General features: G+C 38.3%; 1 protein-coding gene across 4 annotated transcripts; it reads left to right on the top strand.

Moving 5' to 3' along the window:
• Positions 1-143: 143 nt before the first annotated feature.
• Positions 144-16,501, top strand: si:dkey-121a11.3 (uncharacterized protein KIAA1614). 4 transcript variants are annotated; one of them, XM_056758270.1, is made up of 11 exons: positions 144-161; positions 1,034-1,464; positions 5,152-6,084; positions 7,386-7,455; positions 8,352-8,492; positions 10,291-11,429; positions 12,049-12,190; positions 12,534-12,792; positions 13,290-13,414; positions 14,549-14,721; positions 15,555-16,501. In XM_056758270.1, exons 3-11 carry the CDS (start codon positions 5,187-5,189, stop codon positions 15,746-15,748), a joined length of 3,141 nt encoding a protein of 1,046 aa, XP_056614248.1. In that variant the 5' UTR covers positions 144-161; positions 1,034-1,464; positions 5,152-5,186; the 3' UTR covers positions 15,749-16,501. The 4 variants fall into 4 exon arrangements, with proteins under 4 accessions (XP_056614248.1, XP_056614247.1, XP_056614246.1 ...); XM_056758269.1 differs by lacking the exon at positions 144-161 and having other exon boundaries at positions 907-1,114; positions 1,218-1,464; XM_056758268.1 differs by lacking the exon at positions 144-161 and having other exon boundaries at positions 907-1,464.
• The last annotated feature ends 775 nt before the right edge of the window (positions 16,502-17,276 follow it).

Below are 17,276 nucleotides of genomic sequence, written 5' to 3'. Positions count from 1 at the left end.
CCAATAGTGGGGCCCCATGGAAAAGATGTGTGTGGAATTTGAGAATTCCTTCGTTAGTTAAATTGGAGTCTGGCCTGCCAAGTCTATGCAAACTTTAGAGAACAATATTTTCCTGGGGAAGCTCTGGAATCATGTATGATGTAGTGGACGGTGACTGACAGGTACGTGTCAGATATGTATGACAGTGAGTCTTTAGAGTCCAGCTTGTGCTATTTCTTTGATTTATTTATGTATGTAATTTCACACGTGTGTACCAAGTAGGTATTTTTTAAACAGGCTTTATGAATAAATGCATGTGACGATTTATCGATTATTTGAAGTGCTGTGACTGTCTACATTAAGAGTATTGTTAAGCTTATATAAAAATTAAAACAATATTTTATTATTTTATACCATGCTATTCATTTTATTTACCCCGTATTACATTTATTATTAATTATGATTAATCGTGATTAATTCAATATATTATTATTGACAATCATCCGGGTAACTGAACTGTCACTTTCAGTCAAAAGAAACTCTTGTTTTTGTGTACGTTTTGTAATTAAAAAGCTTTGGAGGACTTCGGAAACAATTTAATGGTGAATATAAATATTTGAAAAGATGACTGAACGCTGAATGATGTTCACATGAAACAAGAAAATTAAAATGATTAAAAAAACACCAGAGAGAAGCGGAAGTCATGCAACTTCGATATAATTTATTTAGCTTGTTGCATTTTTTATTTAATAAGATTTAATGTCAAATTATAAATGTATTTAAATTCAAATAATGATTTGAAAAAAAATTTGTATTTGATAAATATAGTTTGAGATTTTACAGAAAGCGAAAAATATAATATAAAAAATATTAATACTTGTATTTGTTTCGAACACCGGTTTCGATCCATTTTTTTCATAAAGTTATTATAATCTGGTTGTAGCAATAGCAAGTGTGTTTTACATACTTCCCTCTTGAACAAGGTTAGGCCGGACTGTGTCTGTTTCCATGCAATGCACAAATGAGAAGGTCTATTCATTTTTTTGTCTTGCAGTTCATGCGTCCTTGGACCCAATCCAGTGGTCTCTGTTACATCTGGCTTTCCTGCATGACTGGCCCCAGATCAGCAATTCAAGTGCTTACTGCAAGGAAAATAATCATGGCGTTTAAGTAACTTCAAAAAATCAAAGCAGAGACCGGACCATGATCTCCTAAAATGATATTATCTTAATGTGAAGGTCACCGACATGTCTAGGTCATAGAACATAAAGAAGAGCGAGCGCACGACGGCGGCTCCAGATTCACAATCAACAAAGGAAATTCCTTGGCAGCCGGAATATGTGCCTGGAGACTTCTGAACTTCCTCTCCTCAGCATTTAAAAATTCTTCCATCTCCGTTCCTCCCTAAATCCAAGGGTAGGATTACACCCCTCCCACCGTGGGCGGAGCAACCCGGTCAGCTCCACCAATAGAAACTTTTCACAGGTCAGTTTGTCTCTAAGGTGGTCATGACTATCTCCATAGTAACCTGGGGATCTTTGCACATGTAGTCAACTTTTACAGCTGGTCCCTTACCGGGTAACGCGAGAGGAGTGTTTGGAGCGGTGTGTGTGGTTTGTGATTTTTCTGGGATTGTAGATGAGGAGACAACGGTTTATAAAGCCAGCTTTGCTTCCTTAAAAGTGGGAGTGTACCAAGCATACTTTTTCCTCACTTTGCTGCCATGAAACAACTGGAGTGAGAGAGAGAAATGTGTGAAGCTTTAAAAAGCTCAAATCCGAAGGCCAAGTGAATCTAGATCACGATGGGATTTGTCCGGCTGCTTTGGATTTTGCTCCTTGTAAGCAAATATGATTATTATACATCTTAAAATGGTGTTTAGAGGGACTCACATGGCCACTCTGGAAGTCAGAAAGGCGAAAGAAGAATGAGGTAAGACGCTCGAAAAGAATAGATTATGACCTTGTGTAATGGTAAAGTTAAAGCTGTTGCTCTAGCTTTCATGAGCACCTGTGTCTGAGTCATTGCTTTCGAAACACAGTTTGTCTTGACGCGTGCTTGTGTTATCCTCAGTGTTAAGTAAATGTCAGACGGGTTGAGTGGTCCCTTGCGAGAGACCACTTCCCACCATAGATGATTGTGTTTTTATTCCTGGTTGGACACTTTGACCTCTGTGTGTGCTGGGGTCAGCGCCAGCGGGTTTATAAAAAAGCTTATAAACGGGCAGGCCGATCACAAGCTTCTATGCTTTAAAACCTTTTTTTACTGAAACATGATTAAAACTATTTAATTTTAAGATCAAATACTGTAAAGACAACTTGAGGAAGACAGACATGATTTCAGTTTTCTTATTCATTCCAAAAATAATTGGTTTGAATTTGTTTACATTTTCTGGTCATCAAACAAAAGATTTTTTTAGAAGTTACTTTGAGAAATGTCTCTGTGGTTTTGTGTTCACACAATTGAAGTCAATGTGCGCCAGTGTTGTTTCATTACCAACATTCTTCAAAAAAATCGTCGCTTGTGTTCTGCAGAAGAAAGAAAGACATAGAGGCTTGGAATGACATGAGATAAATTCGAATATTTGGGTGAACTGTCCCTTTAAATCTTAGAATTGCATTATTTTTTCTTATGTACTTTAATTACATTACTTTGTTTATGTGTCTGTGTGTATTCAAGCAAGTTAACCGTGCTCAAACAGTGGAGCGTATCTAAGCGTGAACATGTGGTACCTGGAGGAAAAACCTTCAGCATTGTTGTCCTCATTAGAGAAGACCAATTAAATTAAATGAATCTCCAAGAAAACTCACTCACTTGTGAATTTCCCGCTGAGATATCCTAGGTTTTTCTGTTAAATGTTCCAGCGATTTTAGGTAATGGTTGCCAGAAGTTCAACGCATTTTCCTCACACCTGAACGTCTTTGTCAGTTTTATTCATTTAGGAGTTGTCCTATTGACGACAGCGAGTTTTTAATGACGGCTGGCGGTTTGAAAGCAGTCTGGTGCTGTTTTTGTTCACCCAAAAATTAAAATTCTGTCATCATTTACTCAATGGGTGTTGAGATCTGTTTGGTTATGATCATGATTCCAAATATCTTTCTCTGTGTTCATCAGAACGAAGATATGTATACACATTTGGAACAACTCGAAGGTGCGTGAATGATGACATAATTTTAATTTTTGGGGGAAGTATCCCAAGATGGATAATTTATGCTTCACTTTTTAGAAAGGATACAGACTGCAATACCATTTTGCATGCAAAGAGCTTTCACTCTGAACCTCTTAAGAACAGTTTACCATTGTGTCAGTCCCAAAGACTAAAACAAATATGTGATCAAGAGACACGTTTCAATTGCTCAGATGCAGATATGAAAGATCGTTTTGAACAGAGAGGATATCAAAAAAGAGTGGTGGATCAGTCCTTTAATAAGGTGGCTCAACTTCAACAAGATGAACTTTTTAAAAAGAATAATAGAAACAACAGCTCCACACGGCCATTTTTATGGAATATAGTACAGTTGCATATCAAATTAAAAACATAATCAATAGGAATCGGAGTACAATCCAAAGTGATCCAAGTGGATGTGAAATTTGTCAGGAACCCCGACGGTGAGCTTTAAGAGAGCTCCCACGATTAAAGATAAAGTTATAAGAAGTTATTAACCTGCTATGAAACGGACAACATGGTTGGAAAAATACAAGGGATGTTCAAGTGTGGACATTGTAACCAAATTAAAGTGTAATTCAAACTAAAACATTTGTAGATTTTTGCACTTGTAGACTTGTAGAGTACATATGTAATTTATCGACTTCCTAGTCCTTGTAACTGCTTCTTTGTGGGCCAAACAAAGCATAGACTACAAGATAGATTATGGGATCACAAAAATACAATTCACACAAAAATTAAAAAAAATCTTTGTTCATTCATTATTTCATATGTAATGTTTACTGTATACTTACATTTGTTAATTTAGTATGCATCGGTTATGTAATTTATTAATGAAGTGGACCTCTAGTGGTCACTAAACTCCGACTACTCGTGATGAGTTGTGGGTAATATTAGCCGTTAGAGTGTGCATCGTTCTGCACATCAATTTCTAAAGGAAGTAGTAGACCATCCGGGAATCTTTGGAATACTCTTTTCAACATACTACGATCTGGGACATACTAATTCGAGTACTATTAAGGAGGGAAAGTATGCGAATTGGGAATTGGGCAATAATTGTATTTACACCTGAGAATCATGTATCTAAAACACTCGGAAATGCAGCGGAAATGCAGAAATTTTGCAAGGGTTCGGAATTGTTTTTGACACAAATTTGACACCAAAACACAATTTAAATGAAGAATGTGTGCAGTTGCCCCGTCCTTCATCTGGTCTGAGGACAATGAAACCATCTGTGACCAAACCGGAGCCTCAAGACGAATGAAATAATAGCGAAGGAATTATGCAATGTGATATTGATGAATTGAGGCATGTTAGAGAATGTGAATGCATGCATCAAATGATTTGTTATTTATTTTTTAAAGAAAGCGAAGAATGTTGTCTTATACAAAGCAAAAAAGAGGCTTTACCCGTCTTTGGAGAAATTCATTTTTATGGAAAGTATTTTGTGTTGTTTTTTCTCATCTGAGCTGTTTGTACTTTGTTGTGGGTATGCTGTGGCTTAGAAATTCAATTTAGAGGTTATTTTTTGGATAAAATCACAACGTTCACTGATCATTCTGATACATAAGAGGACAATGCAGAGGAATTCTGAAATTAGATAATAAAATTCATATCCCTCTAAGTTTATAGTAATAAATAAAGACAATTTTGATAAACAATGAGATTGTTTTTGTTGTAATAAATAGTGCAGCTTAACACATGTATATGACATTTAAAAAGTAATGCCTTAGTTAAGACTTCAAAAAAGAAGTCTGTTTATGTAATGTGAGTTATTTGTAATGGCGTTATTCCCATGTTTTTTACCATGTAAACCTATGAAAATGTTTTGTGTTTTATTATAGTTTGTATTATACTGTATGTATATAATTTGTTATTGTTAAATAGCAACTAAAAGAATGTATGATAAATATATGGATTTTCATTATCAAAGGTCTTTTAGTTTATAAAAGAACACATCAACATTAATCAACACTGTATTTGTTCTTTTCCTTCCATCTCCTCAGCCACTATGAAGCTCCTCTGACTCTCTGATTTGACCATGCAGGACGCAGTCAGGTCTGAGGATGCCGAACCTCTTCCTGCAGCCTCCCAAAACAACGATCTCGCCAATCTCAGGGAGCGACCTGAACCCACGCAGGCGGAGAATTGGCGTCCATCTAGCACCAGCCCAGAGCCTGGCTCCTCATCTGCTCCCTCTTCGACTCCCACCCGACAAACCCAAAGCTCTGCAGTATCAGCTCTGCAGTCCAAGGTCAAGTCTCTCGCTGAGCGCAAAGTTATTTGGAAAGAACCAGCAAGTGCAACCAAGGACAAGAGGATGGTTTCGGGGACCTTCAAGTTGGGATATGCTCTCACCGACGCTTGGGGCTCTAGTAGCAGCGACGAGGAGCCTCAGTTGGAAAGAAGCGAGTATGACCATGTTACACCCATGCTTGCAATTCCATGTGGACTTGGAGAAGGAGCGAGTGTAGAAAGCCTGGTTAGTGATGTCTGTGGAACTCAAGGGGACCATGTGTCACTGTCTGATAAACCGTGGATGCCTCCCAAGTGCTTCTGGAGGTCCGGTAGCCCGCAGACGGTGCTTCCAAACATGGACGTTCCTGTGGGGACAGACGAAGGAACCCTGTGTTCGGTTGCTTCCAAAATGGCCCAAAGGTTCCCAAGAGAACTGCAAAGATCTGACAGTTTGGAGAGCCACCTGCGCAGGTACAATCACGTTGAGGTCGGATCGACGATGCAAAGTGGACTCTGGCGATCCGACAGTTTGGAGAGCGTGTGCAGCAGCGGGAGCTCGTTGTCGCTGGCAGAGAGGGTCGAGATGAACCGTGGCCTTCTCAAACAGATGCTGCAGAAACCCCAGACTAAATATGACGAGGGTGGCGAGGTGACAAACCCGGAACAGCGACTAGAGAACTCGACGCACACTGGTGGCAGAGGTAAATCTGTAATCTGCCTCATCCGATATAACCCAAAGTACGATATCATGCGTAACGGCATTAATCCCAACCTATCAGAGAGGTGTTAATGCATGTTAAGAGCACGATGAGAAGACATTGTCTGCTACAACATGTTTCCATATTACTAATCGGGATTATAAACATGTACACGACATCCTTAATAAAGCAGAGGTCATATAGACTCGAGCAATGGATAATCCAGATATGAGGGAACAGTGAGATAAGAATGAGAAAAACACAATAAAAAACGCAAATAAAATTGATTGAGATAAAGGGGAGAGCAGTGTGGCACATTTGTTTTTCGTACTTGCATTTGTTTGTTGGAATAAAATTATTTTATAATAGCCTGAATAAAAGTATATTATATTGTATCATAAAATTAAATATTTTAATATATGAAGTTGAATGAAATATTTTTTACATTATTATTATTCAATTAAATCAAATTTCATATTATTATTAAAATATTACATTAAACGAAATATATAATAATAATATATAATATGATATTAAAAAATATATATATAGATTATAATATTGATGTTGATAATTTCAAATTATACTACACTAAAATCTTATATTATAAAAAGCAATTAAATAAATAAATAAAATTATTAATTCATTCATTTTGTTTGTTTTGGAATAAAAATATTTTATAATAAATAAAAGTATATTCATTTATATAATAAAATTAACACATCACATTAAAACATAATTTAATATATTAAGTTAAATCATATATCATAAATATTATTATCATTAAAAAATATTAAATTAAATTAAATATTTAGATTTACAAATATGTTATACATAGATATATTGATATAAAAGTGTTAATGAAATATAATATTTTAATTAAATATTAAATATTGAATTATACTGTAGTAATATAGCATATAAATACCAATTAAATAAATAAAAATAAATAAATATGATAAATAACTTTGCCTTCTGTTTAATCTTTCAATTTAATGTTCGTATTAAAGTGTAAGAAATACAAAAATAATCACATAACTGAAATGGTTTTTAAATTGTTGAACTTGACAAAAGATAATATAAATTAGGCTGTGCAAAAGAAAAAAATAAGTTGAAACTAATGTGGTCAATTTAATATCAATAATCAATTTATTCCATATTTACTTCTGCAAACATTTAATATGAGATGTCAACAAAAGCAATAGACAACAAAAACTTTTTTTACAACACCTTTTGGTTTGGGATGGTGGGCACTTTATAGGGAGATCAAATTCTTTGTAATCCATCTCAATCTGTTTCTGCAGGTATCTGTGGCCAGAACGACAGTGATCTGGATTCTGGAATATCCCTTCAAGGTAGTGAGAGCAGTCAAAGGTGGGCAGCACAGATATATGCACTCGCATCACTGTCATTCACACACAATGAGAACATTTAGTTTCACTAAGTGATTCTGTCCACTGTTTTGCGACTCATAATTACAGTTCCATCATTACTCTAAACACGAGGGAAAGTGAGATCATGGGAAAACGTTTGATCGTATCATATGCTTTTCCTGCCTCTTCTTCATATTTAACTCCACCTAAGAACAAGGGAAATAGCTCTGCTCCTATCTCTGAAATAATGAAACAGGATGTTTTAGAACATATAATCATTTTTGGGAAAGCAAGACAATATATTCCTGGAAATTTCAAGTAGTTTGATTAAAAAAAAAATTTGAAGGCTATTACTAAACTTTTTAAGTTTTCATTTGTTTTCAGTTTTTCAAGGGCACACCACAACAATCACGTTCGATGTTTTCTTTACTTGTACATTTCCCAGTATTTATCTTTACAAAGCAAACACAGGAAATCTGTAGCCAAAATTCAAATGGTGTTAAATTGAAACAAATGGGCGAATGAAAATCATCTGATAGATATCGACGACCGATACATAAGTGCATCTCTTTTTAGTCATTGGGAACACAAATGGGACCCAAACAGCACAATTTCCTAAGAATGACCCCTTGCATTACTATGTTTTATAATGATTTCAAATACATCATACAGTTTACTTTTTACTTTAATAAGTAATTAGTAATATTCCAATAATTTTTTTTATCACTTAGTAATCAGTTAAGCTTATCTTACCCATAATGAGGTACAAACCACACACACTGAACCTCCGTCAGCCTAATTAGTGATGACGGCCCGCTCAACTTAATCCCCCCACCGACTCTACACAGGAGCTGACGTGTTTCTTTCTCTGTCTCTCTCTCTCCGGCCGGCCCACAGGGCCTTTGTGTTGGCCGACGACCTTCCGCTGAGCCCGCGACACGAGCAGGCCAAACGACTGCTGGAAAGAGCGCGTATGAAGGCCCGGTCCAACCCTCTTAAAGCCGACCACACCATCCTGCCCGTCCAGAGGGACAACCTGTAAGTTTCCATAACTCTGTATCTTATTATTTGTCACTATTATCATTCGTTGGGGGTTGAGGGGTGGTGGGGGGTTTGGGGTTTAGAATCATAAGCATCATGGGAAGGAAGGGCGTCTACATACAGATCGAAACAAGGAAACCCTCGCACTTGAGAGCTTGTTTGTGTTTGTGTGGGGGTGTAAAGCTTAAGCTGTATTGTGGGAAGATGAGCAAGTGTTTCAAGAAGCAACAGGTGCTTGTTTATATTTCAAGCCCTGTTGTAAACCCACCGCTATCGACAAAATACGTTGTTTAAAAAAATATTAAGGTTCATTTTACAGTATGTGTCTGAAACTGATAATTCCTCTGTTTTTATTAGAGTTTCTTTAACTGTATTTACATAAATAGCTTAGTTAGTTTTGTAAAATAAAAATATTTGTTTTCTGTTTTTATGACCACAGATGTCCATTTAATGCCAGTAGTGGAACAGCAGTCATTATAACGCTAGTCTTTTTCCAAGTTTTAAACTTAATATATGAAGTTTTATCACTGTTTTGCCCTGACATGTTACATAAGACAATTTGAATTATACAATACGCACACGGTCAGTGCCTTTAAATCCCACTTCACCCTCCGCCACTCTGTTCTCTACCTCAGCACTTTCACACAAAGACAGACGGGCCTAAACGCCCACCTGCCCGCCTCCATGTTTGCTCCGATGAAATCCGGAACAGATGAATGATACAACAAAATGGGGCACGCATGGAGTAAAATAATATTCACCGTTTTTCTCCCTATTCATATATGAGCACATAGGCTATTTGATGCTTTTTAAGGGACAGTTCACCCAAAAAAGAAAATGTTGTCATCATTTATTCACCCACGTGTTGTTTGAAGACTTCTATGTGACTCTTTCTTCTGTGGAACACAAAAGAAGATATTTTGAGAAATGTCTCAGTGGTTTTGTGTCCATACAATGGAAATCATTGGGAGTGGTTTGGTTACCGACATTTTTCAAAATATCTTCTGTTGTGTTCTGCAGATGAAAGAGAGTCACACAGGTTTGAAATGACACGAGGATGCATATTTTTTTTAATATATATATATTTTTGGTTGAAGTCGCTTTGGAGAAAATTCTCTGCTAAATCGAATTGCTAAGCAGGAAAAAAACAGATTTAAATAAATAAGTTAATTTGCATATATTTGGTTGAATTCAAATACAAAAACCAACGAATTGGTAAATAATATACAATTGACTAATCCATTTGAAACCGAATCTTTGAGAAAACAACATTGAGTTTCAGCTCCGCTACACCTGTCATATCAGCAACTGTTCCTCTCCCTCTACTCTGTTAATTCCCTCCTCGCTCATCCCTGACGGGAAAACCGATCTGTGATCTCAGGTGCGCTGCTGTCGAGTTGCTCGGGGTAAACTTTACACTTAACCGCCTCTCTCAGGATCGACTGTTTAACACACATTCACTGCTCTAAACAGTCCCACGGGTTCAAGAACAGTGAGCAACCCTTAATGTGCATAATAGTTCCCATTGAACAACATCTTCATTGCATACAACTTGAAATAGATTTATATAACATCGATTTTATGATGACATTGAAATGTCTGATGTACTGAGCTCAACCTCCTTATGAAATTAGTCTCTCGGCTTTGGCACCACCGTGCACGGCCTCGACATTCCTGACATGCTTTTAACCTCACGGCCTCATGCTGAGAGATGCATGCGTCTGTTTCTGTGGTACAGGCTGGTTGTATGCTCACAAGAATGCATCTGGTTTCATACACGTCTGTGTGTCCGCAGGGAGCTGCTGTCCTGGATTGGCGTACACCAGGCTCCTCTTGCGGGAAAGGAGGGCGTGGCGGTGCACTCGGGCAACCTCAGTGACTCCTCCAGCGGCGACTCTGCGGGCGGGACCAGGCGCAGACACGGCCAGTCACCCACGCGGGTGCGTTTCGAAGACGAATCGGAGAAGGAAGCCGAAGTGCGCTACCTGGAGCGCCTGCGCCAGCGACGCAGGGCCGGAGAAAGGGCCCAGGGGTTGCTGGTGTCCAAACCCAGTCTATCTTCTTACATCGGCGGTCATACGGAAGCCGACTCAGGTTCGATATTCTGGAAGGCCAAAGCTAAGAAGAGTCTGGCGAATGGCAACGGGCATTACAGAAGTCCGGCGGTGAATAGGCAGTGCAATTCCTGTGGGACGTTTCTGCATGATGTACACGGGGCTAGCTTGAACGCCACGGTATCAAACGGAGAAGTCGGAGGGAAGATACCGTGTTGGGTGGCTCCCACCCTTCCCAATCGCCTGGTTCGAATCGAACAGATTAAGGAGACGTATATCGGAAAGACGAGTCCCGCCATCGTCCAGAGCGATGGAACGCACTGCAGTCCGCCGAATGCTGTGGATTATTTGAGTGCTAAAGGAACAATCCAAAAGCTGAAGAAGAAGGTTAGGAAACTAGAGACCAAGAATGAACCCTTGTATGTCAACGGCCTCAGGGACGGCGACAAACTCGCGGTCAGCGGAACTCAGATGTGTTTTTCGAACGGAGTTATGACATTGCCTCACAATCCCTACGCCACAGAACAACCAGGACAGATGAAAATCGCATTCCCTGTGGCTCCTCCGTTGCCTCCAAAAGGAGAACCACACAACCTTCCACAACCAACCCCTCCGCCTCTCCAACCCAAAAAATCTGCTCTGAAATCAAGCTCAAAAGGCCGTTCCGCCGGTCAGCGAGTTGTCACCCTCATGTCTTCGCCAGAGTACTGCGTTGTGCAAATGGACTCCGTCAAGGTAGGGGGCGCTGTGGAGAGCTTTTCTCAGGAGCAGCCCTCCGCTGGGTTGGGTTACTGGGAAGACAGATCATTGGTGGTGAGCCCTTCTTTAGCCAGAACAAGAAACATTCCAGTGCAAGGGGAGGAATGGTCCCAAACGACAGGTTAGTTTAGTCAAGTCCCACAAAAATGTACATTGTAGATTAATTGTATATTTACTTACAATTGATTTATATAGGTGTAGTGGAGTAGGCGGGGCGAGACCGTGGTTCGAGACCGGTGAGTATGTAGTGGAGTAGGCGGGGCGAGACGGTGGTTCGAGACCGGTGGGTAATTGTTAATTAGCGCCAGCTGTACCCTCATTAACAATTACTCATCGGTCTTGAACCAAGGTCTCACCCCGCCTACTCCACTACAATAGGATGTATACATCTGTACATTTTTGTATCTGGGGGTCGAACCCATTACCTTTGCAATTTTCTATCAGTTTGAGCTACAGGAAAACAGTACTCTTGAATGTGTTCTTATTTTTTCAATAGTAAAGTTTACATTTTTTTATCTAAAAATGAAAGATTTTCCCAGAGTCAAGCTGATATTTTTCAGTTAGCAAGGTCATCTTTTAATTTGTATGGATATTGTCGCAGCCCAATATGAGGGAAACAAATGTTACTCGTTCTATAAAATGTAAATAATAAAATATGATCATACATGATGCATTATTATGGTTCATGTATTCGTACGCTATGGACCTGTGGTGCTTCATCCATCATTTATGTCCTGCAGATGTAGAGCAGGCTGTAGGACCGCTGGGATCTGATGCAACATCCGGCAGTGCTGAATCAACCCAAACCCGTCTGAATGACGGACACGTCCGAGGACCAATCAAATCAGTGCTTCACAGGGCCAACAGCCCAAACCTTTCACAGTAAGAACAGATTCTAAATTCATAGAAGCTAGTGGAAAGTCTACCCATAACCTCTCTATCTCGGTCCTTTAAGTTCGTTCAGTCTCCGAAAGATTTAATTTCCGGGCTCTGGCACTTTAGTCTCAAAGTAGGTCAGGAGAAATAGGGGCCAGGATTTGCTTTTTTCCAATGCTGAACTGCCCCCTATTGGTTAAGAATCACAACTGCACAGGCATTTCAAACATATCATGGATCATATTGTGGCTTATTCAAACCTATAATCATGTTTTACCAACAGTTAGACTGAAACAGCAAATACAGAACTGAAATAACCTTTCTAAAATCTCGCTCTTCTGTGTTTTAGAGCAGGGACAGACGCTGAGCACCGGGAGGGTCGATCCAAACTGTCCCTGCGGCGCTTCTTCTCTGCCATGGGACTGAACAGCGTGGGGTTGCTGGGAAAAGGACGTTCAAGCAGCATGGATCATCTCAGCCTGCACCCTAAACCCAACTCGAACACGACCTCGAACCCAAGACAGACCTCACCCTCAACATCCCCCAGCCCAACACACAGACACTATAACCAGCTGAAGAAAGCTCCCTCACTACAGACCATCCGCCTGGTTAGCGCTCTAATCGTTTGGTTTTTACTTTAATCGTAAAATGTGATACCAGTATGAACCATCATCTGTTCACCATTAAAACCATCACCAAATTACAAAATGTAGTACGTTACAGGTCTTATTCCATTAAGTTTAATTGGTGTTTTATTGGTTCACTTCCACTAGAGAACATCCCACTAATAAAACCCAACAGATATTAATAGAGACCCACAGCGACTGTTATAGTTTCAATTAAAACCAACTGAATTCCCATTATGACCATTAAATCTATTCGAAGTTCTGTAAGGGTTTCTACTATTTTCAGCAGGGATAGAATTTCCCTTTAAGAAGCCAAAATTGCAATCCCAAATATTTTTCTCATTTCCAGTTTTCTGAAATGACTCCATTGTATCTGTGTAATTTTTGTAGTTTAATTGTGTTATACATGAATTTGCAATCTTGACTGATCAGTGCAAGTAATGAATATTCAATCTGACTGTATTATGACACACCACCAGGGGTCTCCATTTCTCCAAATGAGAAGATCCTCGTCGGCTCAAAACCTTCAGATCACAATGAAAAAAACAGACAGATCTTCAGCATACAGTCCAGGAGAACAGCCCTGTAGCCCTGTACTCACCAGGTACAGCACAATAATTCACCAAGCATAACAATATCACCATGATATAATAAACCTCTTACAATATAATGAAATGTAGGAATATACTGTATAATATAAGATGACATTAGATAACATCACAAAGATGATATATTATATTATAATAATATATCGTTATAATATAATATAATTTGCCACTGTTTTGCATAAATGATTGAATATTTATATAAAATGTAATACTAAATAATATACTATACTCATTTATTATATTATTTTATAACTGGGCCTAAAAGAAGGTTTACTTTCAAAGTGCCATGGTAATACCATTTTTATCAGCATAGCACAATAACAATAGAGGCTGTTTATTGACATCTTTCTGTTTTTTGTTATATTCTCAATTTCTCCCTAATCATTTGCAATAACCAACCAGTCTGTTAACATCTCTGAATTCATTGATAGCACTGGAAGGTTACAATGTAAGTCATCCTCTGTTCTGTAAAGCAAGCAGTATACTGCTGTAACGTCCAGACAGCTGTCATGTTGTGCAACACGACAAGTGTTTTCCATTGACTGGCTCAGAGCGAGAGAGAGAGAGAGGGGATATAAATAGAGGTGTGTGGGTCTGCCAAAGACAGAAGTGGAATTCTGGAATGATCAGCTGTCTACATACTTCTGCTGCTGCTAAATTCAGCTTCTTGCGTGTCCTTCCAGAAGAGCTTGTTTGGGGGGAAGTTTATAGTGTGTTTGTCACTGCTGCTGTGATGCTATAAGCATGTTGTGTTTATATGAGTGAGTTGTATGTGTGGGGAGAGAAAGATCGAGAGAGAGAGAGAGAGAGGAAATTCCAGCCCCGGTGACTGGAGCAGGACTACTGCTTACATCATCTTCCTCAAGAGCCAATGAGAACGAAGGAGCTGTTACACAGAGATGCTATTATTGGCCTCTTGGTTGGATCTGAGAGAGAGTTTCAGAACAAGACATGCTAATACACAAGTGTCAAAAACAGCCATCCATATGAGCACTGTTGTTATTTAGTCTCTCAATAACAGAAGACTCAAATATAATATCATCATTATAATAATATCTTTATAAATAATGCATGTCATTCATATTTCTAGGGGCTATGGTAAATTAATCTGTGTCTTTTGTGTGTTTTAGGGACCTCCAGCGTGCCTTAAGTGTAGAGGACGTAGGGCGGCCCAGTGCTGTGCGCTCGGTGGGTCGTGTGGCTCAGGCCTTCCCTGACGGCACAATCCTGCTGGAACTCTCAAGACCTCCAAATGGACCCTTCGGCTTTCTCATCTCACGAGGCAAAGGCAGGCCAGACTCAGGTAACAGACCCCCATCTGATGTTCACATGATATGTACAGATATCATAGTCAGCAAATTTAAGATGGTTATTGATTGGGTTGCCAGGTTGGTGTATTTTTAGATAAAATAAATATTTGATTAAATATTGTATCCTATATTTACATATTTTTAGTGTTCATGTTAATTTAAATTGCATTATTAGCAATGTTATTTTGTTAATATATTTTATTCATAGATTATCTTTTATTGAATTTTTCACAAGATCATTTTAAATTTATTTCAGTTTATTGTTGCCGAAACATTTCCAATTTTCATTTAGGTAAAGATTGTTTGAATAATATTTAGGTTATTTTGTTTTACTTTTATTATAATTTTATGTGTTATATATATATTTGAATATATATATATATATATAAAATCTATATATTATCTTTCATTTATTTTTTATAAATATTTTAGTGAAAGGTGAAACTAGCTTCAGTTTATAATTTCCGCAATATTTCTCATTATCAATTATTTAAAGATTTTCAAACAATATTTCATTTGTTTTTATTTTATAAAATTGTTTTAATTGCTTTAAGTTTCCTAAACGTATTATAACTATCCCTTCACGATAAATTGCTGGTTTTGTTTACTGTGTTGATAAAGCATCTGCCAAATTAATCATGCAAATGTGTCTCTTGATAATGTAATCTACATGTGATCAAGTAATAATGCATTTAAAAGTCAATCAGTTGCCTTGATGAATTTTGGCACCCGCTTTCAAACAAAACCTACATTACAAAAAATTGAGTTGAGTTACCAAATGTTCTACCCTTGTTATTGACTTTATAAATCCCATCTGTGATTTTAGGGGTGTACGTTGAAGAGATGGGCGACAGCAACACTGAAAAGCTCTACGCTGGTTTACTTGGAGTCGGCGATGAGATTCTGGAGGTGAACGGGGAGAAGGTGGCTGGACTGAGTTTGGACCTGGTGACCCGTTTAATGACTCAGAACAGCACCGCGTCCATCCGGGTTCTCCGGCATAGACGACTCCAGCGCTAAAAACTGAGATCAGGCCACACAGAGCTTCTGATCGACTGTTTCAGTAACACCAATAACTGCAATCCATAACTGTCAAACAGTGTTAGGAATGAAGTCAGGCATGAGATGGCAGTGTTGTGATTTACTGCTCAATGTGTTTGTAGTGAAGACAGTTAAGGGAACATTTTGTGCACTATTAAGCAACGATGGTTTCTTTAAAGCGAAGGGCAAAACTAATGCATTAAGCTTCTCAAATACAAATTTACAAACATTATACAATTATGAGGAGCTGGGATGGTCTGCATTCAAACTAAAAATGTTTGACAAAGATCAACAAAAGATCAATGTTTTCAATAACTTCAATAAAAAAAAATGATTTTGCTTTTCATTATATCCAAAGGGTTGGATGAATGTAAAGCCAATTCAAAGCTAACCCTTTACGCGCTGCTGAAAAACACCATTTATATTGTGTGCAATGCAAAAACAAACCCGGCCATTTTTCTTAGAATGCCAAATGATGTATAGGAACAGAATCTGCAGTTGCATCGATTATAACTTCAAAATGCTCTTTAGTAAATGAATTCCATACATCTCCACGAGCCGGTGCAATAAAACGCCTCCGCTGTGCAATCTGATGGCATTAGTCTGCTAACCATGATCAAATCAGTATTACGATACATGCAACACCTTATGTCACCAACCAAATACACATTGTTTTGTTACATTTATTTATACGTGTTCCTATGAAATAAAACATCTGGATTTTGTGGGACAGTTTGTTCTCTTTATTCCTCAAAAGGGGCGTGAATATACATTCGAATAATTTGAAGCCATAAGAATAATATATATATAAACTGCACATCGATGTGTATCCAAGTGCCCGTGACTTAATCTTTTCAGTTGTTGAAAGATTTGTGTGTCCTAATACAAGAGAATGAATAAAGATCTCTCAGAAGAGGGTCTCCAGTTTAGAGTGGCAAACGGGGGAGGCATGTTAGTCACAGTCAATATCTTTCCTGTCCTCCCCTATTGATTTGACAGTGATTGATCTCATCCTGATCTCCATCATTATAAAAAAACACCAAATGCAGAGAATATGAGTTTAGATATCACGTGAGAGGCATGAAAATGTCAAGGTGGGAGGGTTAGCTTGATGGATGTCATGTGACGATACAGTAAAGGCACATCAGTCAATTCCAAATATATGAAAATGGGAAACTTAATGTATTTTAACTGGATTTTTCGAGAATATTACACTGGGTTGTTTCCAGGGCATTGCTACTCAGTTGCTAAGGTCTGTTCGATCGCGTGCTGCTCGCGCGTCCTGATTGGTTGCGTAATGGTGCGCGTCAAACCCCCGCCCCCGCGAGTTTGACGGCTCACGTCACCCCTTAACGTAGGTTTTTTTGTTTAATGGTAATCTTTGCGGTAATGTATGTATTTTATGTTTAAGCAATATTTAAATTATGTAAAAAATAAAATAAAAATTCAGATCGCGTTCTCCTCAGATTTCACCTTAAACCTTCATTAGCCAACATACATGGCGTTA

This window comes from Triplophysa dalaica, chromosome 10 (assembly GCF_015846415.1).
Source record: "Triplophysa dalaica isolate WHDGS20190420 chromosome 10, ASM1584641v1, whole genome shotgun sequence".
Classification (NCBI taxonomy): domain Eukaryota; kingdom Metazoa; phylum Chordata; class Actinopteri; order Cypriniformes; family Nemacheilidae; genus Triplophysa; species Triplophysa dalaica.
Note: the sequence above shows the minus strand (reverse complement) of the source record. Positions and strands in the feature narration are given on the sequence as shown.

Coding starts and splice junctions, on each gene's coding strand:
- si:dkey-121a11.3 (XM_056758270.1), top strand. CDS start 5,187: ATGCAGGACGCAGTCAGGTCTGAGGATGCCGAACCTCTTCCTGCAGCC. Junction 11,430..12,048: donor GGAATGGTCCCAAACGACAG/GTTAGTTTAGTC, acceptor TATGTCCTGCAG/ATGTAGAGCAGGCTGTAGGA. Junction 14,722..15,554: donor CAAAGGCAGGCCAGACTCAG/GTAACAGACCCC, acceptor CTGTGATTTTAG/GGGTGTACGTTGAAGAGATG.